The 15,038-nt window shown below is 39.6% G+C and overlaps 1 protein-coding gene across 1 annotated transcript; it reads right to left on the bottom strand.

The window, feature by feature from the left end:
* Positions 1-2,831: 2,831 nt before the first annotated feature.
* On the bottom strand, positions 2,832-14,671 carry LOC108804896 (acidic mammalian chitinase-like). Its single transcript, XM_018576811.1, has 10 exons — positions 14,641-14,671; positions 12,699-12,900; positions 12,440-12,496; positions 12,171-12,342; positions 9,871-9,995; positions 5,589-5,712; positions 5,307-5,492; positions 4,636-4,752; positions 4,295-4,436; positions 2,832-3,094 (listed from the first exon to the last, which is right to left on the bottom strand). Exons 2-10 carry the CDS (start codon positions 12,830-12,832, stop codon positions 2,832-2,834), a joined length of 1,320 nt encoding a protein of 439 aa, XP_018432313.1. The 5' UTR covers positions 12,833-12,900; positions 14,641-14,671.
* Between the last annotated feature and the right edge of the window lie 367 nt (positions 14,672-15,038).

Raw genomic sequence — 15,038 nt, 5'->3', positions numbered from 1 at the left:
GTTCCACTCGAACAGCGGCAGTTCGTGTGTTCCGCGAATACGCAAACTGTTAGGGCGTTCGGCAGGCTGTTCGCACTGCAGGGGTTAATGAAAAAAATTCTTGGAGTTCTTCTTTAATTACAGACCTATTTACAGTTTGCCATTCTGGTGCATTGCGTTTGTTATGTCACGCAATAATGTGTATTGCTTTAAGACATGTAGCATTTTTTATGACGTAGCACACCACCAGGTAGGGTAGTGTTATACTGCGTACAGATGCATTGGGTTAGGCCTTGGGGTGACATTCAAAACAAATTGCTCAGCAACAATCTTAACACGTATAACTTGTGTTAACATGCAGTGCACTGATGCATGCATTGCCATAATGCACCTGAATTAAGAAGGGTGAATGGGTCCTGTTGACATAAACTTTCTGAAGTAGCTTGCCTCAGCTGTTGGTGCCTCTTGGCATAGCATATGCAGACAAGTATGTGCCAGAGACAAGTGAAACCGAAGACTTACATGTCTATTCTCTACGAATTCTACAGTTTGAAAGTGAAAGATGAGGGACAAACTGAGCTTCTTCTCAATGACAAACAATTCTTCTAAGCGGGTTATTCACTAAAGAACTGAAGGATCCAGCCGTAGCTTCGGCTGATCCTTCGGTTCAGACGTACTTAAGAGCTGGTGTAGGGGCTATTCCTAATAGCCCCTACAGCAGCCGAAGGCAGCCAGCGGCTCAGCCGAGCCAAAGGCATATGCTTCAGCTTGACTGAGCCGAAGTGACAACTGAAGCAGGGAGAACTGCCTGCCGAAGGGCCGACTGTTCTCCTCACAAATGACAGTTGGGCAGAGCCAGCCGTGATCTCACGGCTCGCTATGCCCAGTTGTAATGACAAATCAGCGCCCCCAAATGACCTGGGGTTGCTGATCTGTCATTAGACAATAACAACCGGGCGGAGCCGGCCGTGACGTCATGGCTGGCTCCGCCCAGTTGTTATTCATTGGCCGGACCTGCTAGAAGACTCTGGCAGGTCCCCGCCAATAGGAAACAATTGTTTTTTTTCTTCTTTAAAATATATATATTTACAGCCGATCAAGATGTTGAATTGGCTGAGTCGAACTCCTTCTGCACTTTGGCTCAGCTGAACATGCAGAGCATGTATGGCTGAAATCAGCCGTACAAGCCAGAAGTGAAAAGCCGAACAAGTCCCTGTAAGTCTTTAACCCTTTGTTAGGACAGTGTTTACATTTAGTTTACAACTAGTAATGAGATCTTCCAGCACAGTACAGACAGGGTTAATTAGAGTAAACCTAACTTCCCACACCCCCTCTTTAACATTGCATGGGGGGAGTTTATGGCCTGTGCTACACCACAGTGGCAGTTACCGAGCAGCCATTATTTTGTGCAGAAGGACATCCCTGCTCTCCACCAGGATGTGGAATGTAATGTGTCTGTGTTGCTGGGCCATGTTGTCAGCAGTAGGGTGCACATGACCACAGGCATATAGGCCAATAACATGTGGGATAGTAAGCGTGGGACAATATAGCCGCCGGCATGTTCTAAAAACGAATTTATGTATGCCCGAATGTAGTTTTTGTATTTTCGGGCATATAATTCCTTATTTCGGACGTGGACGAACCGCCGAATCCACTGATTTTCGTAGATTTGCAGGTTCGTCCGAATCCGAATTCACTTGTCATATAAATGGAAATTAATGAAAAAACAGAGAAATTACTGGTGGGGGTATGCTACAGGCCTCCAAATGTTGGGGAGGAAGAGGACAACCACCTATTATCACAAATAGAAGTAGCGAGGCAAGGCAATGCCATAATAATGGGGGACTTTAATTATCCAGATATAGATTGGACAGAAACAGCTAACTCAAGAAGGGCCAGTCACTTCTTGAACACTCTCCGAGATAATTTTATGAGACAATTAGTGGAAACACCCACTAGGAAAGATGCTCTGCTGGATTTAATAATTACTAACAACGCAAAGCTAACTGCAAATGTGGAAATCGTGGAGAACCTAGGGAGTGGTGACCATAGAATAATAACGTTCACAGTTAATCCCAGGAAATGTAGACATGTTGACACGATGCACACACTCAATTTTAGGAAGACTAACTTTAATAAGCTGAGAAACCTACTAGGAGACATTAATTGGGATGCCATCTTCCTCAATACGAACACTGAAGAAAAATTGGCCAGTGCATCCCGTTTACCAATAAATTCAAAAATGCAAAAGTTAGACCTGGGTGGTTAACTAGCAAGGTAAAACAACACATAAGGGAAAAGGACAAGGTCACAGACTGTGTACCTGACTTGCTGGAGAAGCTCCACGGTCTGCATCTGTGTCAGATACAAACCGCAGAACTGCTCCTGTCAGCTACGGCTTCCTTCGGCCGGAGCTCTGACACTTCTGACCTCCAGCGAAAGAAAGGATGTATTAGTGAGGTCTCCTTCCTGCAAAGACGTGAACAGGTGAGGGGGGGTGGGGTTGCATCATGGTCTTTATTTAACCTCACCTACTATGTTACTATACTTGTTCAATGTTTGTTTTTCATTGGTCACCTACCTTACACTCCTGAAGAAGTTTACTGTTGCTTCAGTGAAATGCATAGTTACTGCTTCCCAAGTCTTTTACCATTTTTAGATTTGATTTCAGAACTGCACAATAATGTGCTTAGAATACTATGTTGAATCTACGCTTATAAATATAAATATACAAATAGATTCACCAAGTCAAAGTGAAATACAATCACACGGGATTGTGATGTCATGATGTTTATTGAACTTGTTACTGGAAAATGGTTTATTGACATTTCAATGAACAGATGATGCTTTTTTTATGCCCAGTTACAGCAAGAACAGCTGGTATCAAACACTAAACCTGTCTGGCAGGCTTGTTGGTAGGTATTTCCATTCACACAGTTATAAAAGCCACTTTTGTTATTTGGGTTTGAATAAAGGCCATTTGCTTTCCCAACACAGAAACTGCTACTGCCTCCGCTGCTGCCGCCACTGCTGCTGCCTCCACTACTTCCGCCCCCGCTGTTCACAGCTGCGGTTGAGGATGCTGGTGCTACTGTTATAGTTGGTGTCTGGCAATCTGGTTAAGAGATGATGTCAAAATTAATTATTTAATATTAGTATATATCATGCAGAGTGCTTTAAATGGTATATATATTAGCTTTTTTTTGGCAGTCATGCTGTATATAAACAATTAAAGATCTAACGCTTTCCTAAAATCTGTAATACATTGACATACTAAATGGAAATGCTTTTTATGTTACAGAAGACAGACAACTACAGTTGTTTCATTTTGACTGTAAATTCGAAAATTGTAACGCTGCCTGTGAATTTTACCTCACTTCCTGTTCCTCTGACTACTTGTGACAGGACAAAAAAAGAGGAGAGTAGTCAGTTGGATAAGAGCCTAAGTTCGGACTGCATCTGGTCCATACCAGAGCTCCTCCGAACCCAGAAGGAGCTCCTCCCAGACACGGATTGAAGCTTCCTTTTGTGCTGCCCAATCAGCTGCAGGCAGGGAATTCCCCAACTTAAGCTTGACGTAAGCGAAGGGATGGGATATAGTGGTGTAATTTACCTCATATCGCTACATGCCTATATTTTGCAAATTACATTTACCGAACATGGCTATGTGGCTATATAAGGGAAATTACATCAGCACAACCATTCTACCCTTTTGTTTACATGCAGCTGTGGGGAATAGCCATCCCGTAGCTGATTGGGTGGAAGTGCCTAAGGCACTTCCTTGTTTGGAGATGCTCAGATTCAGACTGGGTTCATCCTTAGCGGTCATCACAGGGGCAGGAAGTCACAGACAGCAATATTTACCAGACAGAGGTTCTATCCTTTCCTATTTTACCTGGAAAAAAGTGTTTGCTTCACACTGTGTCCCCATTTGGGAGATTTCCCCTCACTTTCTGACCCAACATTTATAGTTCTAGTATTTCTCTTGTTCTACACCAGCTTATCCGCCCTTGAACTCTTCCACATACGATCAACTATTCACTTCATCTCTCTTGGGCTCCTGAACGTTTTCCATTGCTACACTATATTGTCTACAACAACACAGTTACTGCTACTTTTTTTAAGTGGGGTTGTTATTTGCATTGTTTAATGGTTTTGCGGATGTTGTAACGGAATGATTAGCCTGACTGGCATAAAAATAATAGGACCTAGTAGACTTATAACCAGTGATCAAAATAGTCATCTGTGCCTGAACTAGTTTTCCATGGCCAAAGTCTTAAAACATTTTCTTGTGCAGACAGTGTAGAACACTCACTTGGGAAAGAGATCCCCAGAGTGGATTTCAGTGTGCTCATCAGAGGGTATTTGCCTTGGCCACAGAAATTGCCACTGAAGTCATCCAGGGGAAGAGCCCATACCATAGCACCTCCAAAGTTGTTCTTCATTAACCACTCTGCCTGTATGAGGAAGAAACCATGTGCAATGTCATTGCAATGAAGAAACAGAAATTAAATAATCACTAAAACCATTAATAAAAATGTATACAAGTCTTCAAATTCAACACAATATGTGTCCTTAGACTCACTGCTATCCATCCATCCATCTATCAATCAATCAATCAATCAATCAATCATCTATCTATCTATCCATTTGTACCTTGAGCTTGAAACTCTTTGGGTTGTCATATCCAATCCATTCACTTCCTTTGTAGGCATAAGGTACTTCTTGTGGGCTGTTCCATACCTCTGTAGCTCCATTCAAAAATCCACAGATCTGTGTGAAAAATAAATGAAACATAACTCAGCTTTATCAAGCCTCCTTTGTAAATATATTTTTTATCACATAGCCAGTAGATTTGTTGCTGTAATTTTTGGGAGTGGACTGTCTGGTTAAATGTGCAAATTTACATTTTAGAAAAGTGACACAATAGCGAGTTATAAGGGATACCTATGTGACCAAGTTTCAAGATTACAAGAGCCTTTTCTTCAAGCCTTGTTCCTACAAATCTCTGAGCTAGCACCACTCCCCCTACTAACCCTATATTCACACCTTAGCCATATGATACTCACTTTCTTGTTTTCTTTCCTATAATCATTTCTAAACATCAATAAACAACTGGCAATGAATTGGGTATACAGGGAGACTTTAATAGTGCCAGTTCATAGGGTCTTCAGAAACCTCTTTTACATTTACCTTTAAAATTCAACCAAACAAGCAACAAGTGCCTACCTCTGTTTTCTACAAATAAGCCAAGACTGTTTTAAACAGCTTTAAGGTCAATGTCAAATGTACAATGTACCACGACTAATAAAAAACAATTAGAGTACCTCAAAGTATGCCATAAATCCAGCTTCTTGTGTATATTTAGCAGCTGGACCTCCACCAGAAGTTGGGGCACCAAGGCCATTGTTAGAAGGGTCTGTAAGTGTGAAGGTTCGTCCATAGGCTGGGAACCCAACCATGAGCTTTTCTGGTGCAGCTCCATTATTCTTCCAGTAATTCAAAGCATATTCCTAAATATAATAAAACATATTAATATTAATACATACAGTATGCTGGGGAAAAAGTATGGAATGTTTATTACAAGAAACATTATCAGTGGAACATACCACATTGAAGTAGATGTAACCACCCTGATCAGCTGGTCCCTGGAAAAGGGGGCTATCCTCTCCTGTGAACCCTTCCCATGAACCACGCAGATCATATGTCATTACGTTGATGAGGTCCAAGTATCTATGAATGCAACAGACTTTATTATACTCTTGCAAAACCGAGTTTCATGTCTTTTAATGCTTTTTTAATTAGAATTATGCTGAATTGTATTCCCTCTAAAGTGGATAGCATATGCACTGTTCAATTCCAAACACTGTTTAATTCCAAACCTTGGTTTAATTAAAAACGTTTGTTTTATTACCTATTTTTGTTACAAAATAACACATATACTTTTTTTTTTAAAAACAGTAATATTTAGTACCACCTCTATATTTGTTGTAGGCCTTGTTGTAAAAAGTGTAAGATGTGCTAGACTAGTTCCTTTCCTAGTTTATCAGACTACAGCTGCACTTGGCATATGGACTCCACAGAGTGAATGGAGGTGACTACAGAGGTAACACAAAGAAAAATCAGTACAGGGAGTTTTTTTGGAAGTGGAAAAGAGTGCATTCACACTTTCCACAAAATCGGCGGGGTAGATAAAAAGGGTGAGATAGTGGTGGAGGATGAAAAATGAGAATTTGCTTGGAGATAATGTATTTTGATTATCAATATTAAAATATGAATTAAAAGTACTGTGGGGGGAATTTACCAAAACTGGAGCAGGCAAAATCTGGAGCAGCTCTGAATGGCAACAAATCAGCTGCTCTCTTCAGTTTGTTCAGTTAAGATTTGAAAATGAAAGAGAGAAGCGGATTGGTTTCCATGCACAACTGCTCCAGATTTTGTCTGCTCCAGTCTTGATAAATTCCCTTCTCTGTGTTTTGTGGAAAAATAATTCTTCGCCATTCAATACAATCCATGGAATATGTGTTTAATATATTAGCTAAATTAGACACACTAAACGATTGAGTAACTACATGGCAAATTAGGTCCCATATGGATAAATGTAAGTACTCTCTTTGGGGCCTAAAAACATGCAGGCAACATGGGTGTATATGTGTTTTTTTGGTTGAATTGCATATGTCCTTTTCAACCTAACTAGGTAACTATAAGTTGTTTAGCACTTTGCATTTAGTGTTCTATGGTTCAGTTTGTACACAGTCCTACGCCTATTAATTTTACTGCATGACTGCACCTTTCTAGAGAAAAGATGTTCTCTAAATAAATCTTCCAGCCACCTTTTCTAATATTATAATCCTTGATCCACCATTATTACATATAATTTGCCACCCACCATTCATACAATAAAATCCTCCAGCCACCATTATAGCACATGAACCTCAAGCCACTATTTGAATATACCATAGAATTCTCCAGACATCTTTATAATATAAAGTATAATCCACCATTGAATCTTATCTATCCTCCTTTATAATACACAGTAAAATCCTCTAGATACTGTAAGGTTTGGGGAAGTTAGCACAAATGGTGAGCGCTTAAGGAACAGTCTTGAAGCCGTTTTAAACATAAACAGGACAGTCTTTTATTTCATTCAGCAACAGAAAACAAAGATTCAACGATAATACAAGGTCCGCTTGTATTTCAGCAAAACTGAAGGTATAATAATATCACCAACACCAGGTTGTTGCACATACTCCTTGTGTCCCAGTCCCTGGACATTAGGGTATTTCTTAACAGAGCCACAGTCCACCTCTCGTGGCACTCTTAAACACATCCCTCATGTGTCACTGGCTCTCTGTCTCATCGGCTGTCTTCTAGGTGCCTCCAGCACACACAGCCACCTGGATCCCCTCTGACGTCTGGGTGGAGTCCTCCTGACTCCTGACCACCTCTGTCCCTCTTCCCAGCTGGAGCCCAGAACATTAGCCAGCACCCTTTCCATAAGTGCAGTGCACAGGTGTGCAATTAGGTGCTGGCCACTACTAAACAATAGACCCAGGAATAGAGATTTCATCCCTCCCAATTCTCTTAGAAATCTCCCAGTTCCAGGATCCCATGCCAAATCCAGAAATCCTGGGAAGAGCCGCAAAGTCAGCTCTTTCCCAGTACAAGAACTTGCCTCCTGGAACCACTCAGCATCTACCGTGGGATTGCCACACAATACCATTATAATATATACACCTCCAGTCACCATTACTATCTAGAGCTCTTTATAACATAGAGTTCATCAGCTATCTTTATAATATCTAATCTTCTATCCTGTAGAATCTTTCAACCACCATTATAACATATACAGTACGTTTTAGCCATGATTTTAACATACCATAGAATCCTCTATACATCTTTATAATATAGTGTAGACTCCTTTAGCTACTATTTTAACATCTAATTTTCCATCCACCATATAAACCATATAATACTTTATATCATATAAAGTAGAATCCTACAGCTATTTTAACGTGTACTCCACAAGTCTCCATTGTAACCAAACTATTGTATCCTCATCCATCAAAGAAATATAGTCTCAATTCAGAATTAATTATAGCCCATATCTAGTCTTTCTTTAGTGCATCCAACAGCAGCCACATGACTGCCAAACCAGTACTGCTGCTTTCTGTTCCTGTCATACACTGAGGTGGTGGCATGTTCAAGGAAACGGAATTTACTGGTTCACTTGGGGACAAAAGGCCCACTGAAAATAACTGGCTGCCAAATTAGTGGCACAGGTAGTGCCTACTCTGTCACCACTATGCTGATTGCTACTGTACATACAGGACTACAGGCAGCTGTCACAACAGTACATTGTGTATACACAGGTACAACACATATTGTATATGGGGTGACAGACACTTGTACAGCAATGGCAACCACAGACACAAGAGCTGGGTCATTTGGCAGGTAAGCTGGTGTGGTTGCCCAGGTAACAGGACTTAGTGACACCAGCAGTGGTCTTAATTTTCATTCACAGTATGTTATATAAGGGTAGGATATTTAAAATAAATAGAAATGGTAATTTTATTACAATGATCTTTATGGAGTTAAATTACTCCATATAACCAATACATACTTAACCAGTAATTGCATGTGCAACTACCTCAAAGGGTCACTTCAATTTTTAAAAAAATCTTTAAAAAATTAATATAGCTTATATAACTGTCCTACAAGCTATTTTGTAATGTAATGTTATTAAAAATTACATTTGCACTGAAAACTGCAACTTCTGTAATTTTCTAAATCTGTCAAAAAAAATTAAATTTAAAATGGCAACCTGGAGGCATTCTGTACACAGTCGGTGTATGGAATGCCCTCAGAAATGTCACTTCCTGCTTCTGTGATTGGCTGACTGATTTTCCCAGTAGTTTGCACTTCAAGATACAATTTTTGACATCCCTTGCAATAGGAATGTCATGTTTGGTGAAATACTCCCTAGGGGTTCATTACAATGCAGAAAGTCCACCAGCTGATTATAATGAACCCAGACCCTCCCATTCAGGGATCAGTTTGGAAAGGACATGCTGCAACAAACAGCTTTTTCTTCAGAACAGAAACAGGTAGGAATCATTTTATGTACACTGATCACCCAGAGAGGATTGATTTTTTTTTTCTCTGGAGTTTTGCTTTAACCACTTCAAGACCAGGTGTTTATACCCCCTTCCTGGCCAGGCCATTTTTCAGTATTCAGCGCTGCAGTACTTTGAATGACATTTATTCCGTCATGCAACGCTGTACTGAAATGAATTTTACACCATTTTTTAGGGACAGATAGAGCTTTCTTTTGGTGGTATTTAATCACCACTGGGGTTTTTATTTTTTACTATATTAAGGAAAAATTATTGAAAATTTTGGGGAAAAAAAGTTATTTTTTCATTATATTAGGAAACAATTATTACCCATATTTTTGGTAAAATATAAAAGACGGGTCACGTCGGGTAAATAGACATCAAACATGTCAAGCTTTAAAATTGCGCAAATCGCAGATCCCTAATGTCACCTAGGACATTAAAGACGCCCGCTCAGATCTAGAGAGCTCCTGGCCGGCCGGCAAGTGGTTAAACTTCACACACCATTACCAACCAGTGATTTTCTGTTTGCTTGCATTTTGTGGTCTGCATATGAATTTGACAATCATGAAGAAATTTAGTTCAGTTGTGATATAGCAGATAATTTTGCATTTTATCCAATAGTAAGAGTATTTGTAAATAAATTTCAAATGAAATTTGAAATATTTGTTCCAAATAAGGAACATTTATACACAACTATGCTTACAAAGGTAATATGCAAAGAAGTAAAGGAGGCAGGTTTTCCCATATACGACATACATTTACAGGCACTTACTGAGATAACTGTGGAATTTGGTATCCATTTTCAATTGTCGATTTGCCAGCAGACACTGCTGCAGACATGAGTAGACGAGGTCTGTTGGTCTGACTTGCTTCCTGAACAAATGCAGCATTCATTTCCTACAGACAGGAAGAAATATTTAGAAAACGCAGAAATACATTCACCTGTGTAGCATAACTGATTATGGAGCAAATACTGGATGCATGTCTATTTAAAGGACACCTGTGCTAATAGAAACATTTAAGCTGCCATTACTGTCCTCTCCTCCTGAAAATAATATTTGCCTAGCAGTTATATGGAATGCTACACGGGAAATGAAGAACAGACAATACAGAAGAATTCAGCAAGTTTTATTGTTGGCTTGAAAAGGCCATGGTCAGTTGTAAAAGGGGTTACCCATTATGATAGATTAGATAGATAGATAGATAGATAGATAGATAATTGTATTTTTTGGAAAATTTTGTTGTGTTATTATTACTATATTGGTTTGGAGTTTTTCAATTCAGATTATTTTAAATCCATGAAGCTAATTGAAATGCTTAATATAATACATGCAATTATTTAACAAAAATGAAAAAGGTGACAAAAAAGTAATTTGTGGATTCAGCCTGACAAATTCTGCTGCGAGAGGTACGTTGCGGTGCCATTAATTCCAATTGCGCTCTAAACATGCCTCCTGCTTGCAGTGCGATCGTCCGCACGGTACCGCAATGCAGTGCGTTCCAGTGTGGTGCGATTGCAAAAAATTGTTCATGCAGTTTTATTCTGAAGTAAACTTGTACCTCTCCATTTGTGTATTTTATTTTAAATTAAGGATGGTATTTCATTTTTTTGTATCCGATTTAATTGAAAAAATAATCGGCTAACTAATCGATTATAAAAATGATCATGAGTAAATCCATCCGTCTTAGCACAGCCACTCTTGCCAAAATATCACATAAAGAGAATGATTTTATAGGTTTTGCGACTGAAAATAACAAAATACCATCACTTCTTTGAACTGAAATTGCTACAACATCTTATGGCAGAGAGTAGCAGGAAATATTTTGTTTACACTACAAGTTGTCAGTTTTGTGAAACTCATTTTTGGGCTCAAATAGCACAAAGGGTTATGATGTATAGTGGACCTGGGGATCAAAATACCAACAGTGCAACCAGAGTTATTAACTGGTTCCTGAATGAAATTTGTTATAGGTTACAGTTTGCAAAAAATATCCTAGGCTAGGTTCAAAAATAACATGTACAGTGCATTCAGAGAGTATTCAGACCCCCTTCACTTCAACAAAGTACTGAGTAAAGGGTCTGATTACTTAAAAGAGAACTATGGGGTAAGTTTTTCCCCATAGTTCGCTTTAGGGTCACGGGAGGACATATACTAACCTCCTCCCGTGACCCAAAGCTCAGTATATAGCGGGCTATTGCTATTGATATACTGAGACAGCCGCAGCTGGGATGAGTTGAAATCACTCACCTCATAGTTCTCCTTTAAGTCCATGATATTTCAGTTTTTTCTTTTTCATAAATTCACAGACATTTCTACAATTCTGTTTTTACTTTGTCATTATGGGGTACTGAGTGTAGACTAATGAGAAAAAAAAGAATTCAAACCAACTGTAGTATCAGGCAGCAGCATAATAACATTTTAAAAAGTACAGGGGGTCTGAATACTTTCTGAATGCACTGTTTATCAGGATCAGAGCAATAGTTTTACTTCCTAAAGAGATAATGCGGAGATTGATAGTAAAATCTACAATGTGAACTTCTTTGTCACAAACAAAAAAACAAAAAACACAGGCATGTAAGCCTGTCATGTCACACTGCTCTAAGTATGACCCAATTAAAGTGACATTAAACTCCAGGAGTTAAATCTTAATAATGCATTCAAGTACCTTAACTACTAACAAAAATGTATCTTATTTGTATATCACTCAGCTATAGATCCTCAAATTATCTCTGAATTGGTGCTGAGACTGTCCTTCCTGCTGGAGGGTGGCTACTTTTGTTCCCCATGGTCCCCGTGTGTGTTGTAAAGTAGCCACCATGTGTACATCACGGTAGTGAGCTTGGAGCGGTGGCTACTTTATAACACACATAGGGACCATGGGGAACAAAAGTAGCCACCCTCCAGAAGGAAGGACAGTATCAGCATGAATTCAGAGATGATTTGAGGATCCACAGCTGAGTGATGCATAAATAAGATACATTTTTGTTATTAGTTAAGGCACTTGAATGCATTTTTAAGATTTAACTCCGGAGTTAAGTGTCACTTTAATGTACAAATAAGTGCTTTTTACCTGTAGCAGGACAGAGAAGAGCTGCTGGGTTTGTGGGGGGCTTCCTCTGTCTGAGTCTCCAGGATACTCCCAGTCAATATCTAGGCCATCAAAGCCATACTGCCTCAGAAAAGTGATTACCGAATTGATGAAAGTCTGACGGTTTGCAGAACTGGAAACCATGGTGTTAAACCTAAATTAAAAACAATATGTTGTTTTTTTTGTAAGTGATTGTTTTAAGCTTAGTTTGCTTACATAGGTAGCATGTACAACAAAAGGTATCTTATTACCCTGAGGTTCCATAGTTCCAGCCTCCAACAGACAGAAGCGTTTTCAGTTCACTGTTGCTGTAAACAAAAAAGCAGGGGCAAATTTCCTGGTTGATAGCCAATAAAACAATCAATAACCGCAACCTTTACTCAAATAGAAAAACATGTATCTCAAATCAAACTACCGGTATAAGTGGACCGTCCTACTATCCTGTTTATTTGGCAGCTGAATACATTAAAGTATAATTACTGGTGAAATCCAGAGTGCAGGTTTACATACTATTTTTTCAAGCCATTGAAGGAAGCATAGAGGGTTGGATCATTCCATTCAAACGTCTGAATCTGGTTGTTGGTCATAGTGGCAAAGGCGTAGATCAGGTGAGTACACATGCAGGGGTCTACATTGTCTGGCATGTACTTGGCAGCTCCAGGGTAGTACTGGGCCCAGTTGGTAAAGTAACATACCAACTTGAAAGAAGAACCTGGTTAGGTAACAACAGAATGATAGTCAGCACTCAGAAAATACAACAGTATTACTTCTACAAAAATGCTCTATGATGGAACATAATGCCCTTTGCACAATTTTCAGCTCTAAAGAATAGACATGTTTATAAAAATGCGTGACCCTGAAGAACAGAGTTGACTGTGAATTAAAGCAAATCTGCCTAAACTGGCATATCTTACTGGTTATCTCACAATGTTGACTGTCTGACATACAAATAAACAAGCCATGTAATATCTAGAATTTGAACATGAGCTAGTACTAGGAACAAAATGATCCTGTAATAAAAGTAATGGTGAGTAGGCTTTTTTATGCATTTGTAGCATTGGTAAAGTTATCACCTCTGATTGGGCTGATGCTGAGCAGTGAGGGGGCATGGTATGTGGTTTATTTGGGCCAGTCACTTGGACAGGGCCACTAGAATGGAGATGGTACATGCTGTGTCTAACCTATCTGGTTCAGATTTTCTTGTATAGAGGTCCACTTTCAAGATTCTCCTTTAAAGTGCAATATGGGTGCAGCTGAGGGACAGCCATAGTTGTCTAGTTCCACTTTTACAATGGAGCCAAAGATGCCCAGATTTCTCCAAGTGAACTCCAATCACACCTTGAAATGCATATTTGTCAAGAGTCAAGCACTCACAAGCACCGTCACTCAAAAGCATTGGGACAAGCTGCTTTTTGGGATTGCAATATTCCCTAAACAATATACTGTAATTTAGAGGTAAAGCACTAGATCAAGTTTCATTTCCTGGAAAGGGAAAATTATTATTAACCCTCGCGGTGGGGCTACCTCCGCACTGCAAGAGTTAAGTGCTTGTTATCATAAAAGTTATACTAACCTGATCCTCTTAGCCGGCTTGCCTTTCTCCCCCTTTGCTGCAGTGGTCTAAGGTCCCCTCCCTAAATCATCACATTCTATACACCGTGTATTGAACGTGAGGACACCGAGGGACATAACATCACTGCAGCGCAGGTGAGAGGCTAGAGGGAGCAGTCACATCCGTCCGGCTCGGAGGATTGTTGCGATAGGTTTGTTATTTTCCTCCATAGATCAAAATGAGCAGTGCTGGGGTAGCCCAACTGCAAGGGTTAATAATCATTTTCCCAGGAGTTTTGTTTTAAGCCAGTAAGCTGTGTGTGACCTGCTTGTGCATTACAGTCCTTGTCATGGTTCCTGATTCAAAGCATTATGTAGCATTTGGTTAAAAAAATATATATATATTTATTTTTAGTTTAGAATGGGCTTTCAGTGTGTTCCAGGGCGTTTGCATGCGTTCTTGATGAGTTTGCTTGCGTTCCAGAGCAGGTAAAATAGGGCTTGCTGACGTTTTTTAACATGCTCCGGAACTGAACGCTGCGGTGTGAACTAGAGCCCAAATTACCATTGGAATACATTGGAAGCAGTTTTGATCCGGTCTGTAACTGCTCTGCTCCTGGAACGCGCTTGGTGTGAACAAGCCCTGAGAGTATTTGGAAGCTATCAGATATGCCATCCTCTTTGAAGCCCATGGAAACAATGAATTCAGGGAAAATAAAGTCAACTGCATTCACTCATCTTGGCAGTGAGCATTCAGTAGTTCCATCTGTATGCCTGGGCATTAGCTTCATACAGATATATGATAATTATGTAAAATAAATTTAGGATAAATGTGACATTGGCTGCAGAAAACAAACTGGAAAATACATTGAAATAGAATCATAACATTTTATACACTTACCTAACTGCACATGCAGTAGGAGGGCCAAACCTGAAAGAAAGATATTTGAGAAAAAGATGAGTATTATTGCAACAAGCAAAAGGACCTCAGATTATGTAGTAATGAGGGCGAGACACTTACCCGCTAGCAGTAGCTTATTCATCTTGTTGAAGTAAGTAGATTAATGCCTGCTCTCACTTATATAGACATCAGTCACCTTCACTTTCTTAGAGTATGCCCTGCGCTCATTGCTTTTGTTGACATCAAAGATAAAGCAATGAGTTCAAATATGTAATTGCAGTGTAGTCATAGTATGTAAATCACTTACACTAGCTAAGCTGGATGTGCCCCAATACAAATCACTCAAGCTCAGATGTTGGATGGTTGGTATTGTGACATTGGCAAAGCTTGTAAAGGGA

This window comes from Nanorana parkeri, unplaced genomic scaffold (genome assembly GCF_000935625.1).
Source record: "Nanorana parkeri isolate BGI_ZX_2015 unplaced genomic scaffold, ASM93562v1 scaffold77, whole genome shotgun sequence".
Lineage (NCBI taxonomy): Eukaryota > Metazoa > Chordata > Amphibia > Anura > Dicroglossidae > Nanorana > Nanorana parkeri.
Note: the sequence above shows the minus strand (reverse complement) of the source record. Positions and strands in the feature narration are given on the sequence as shown.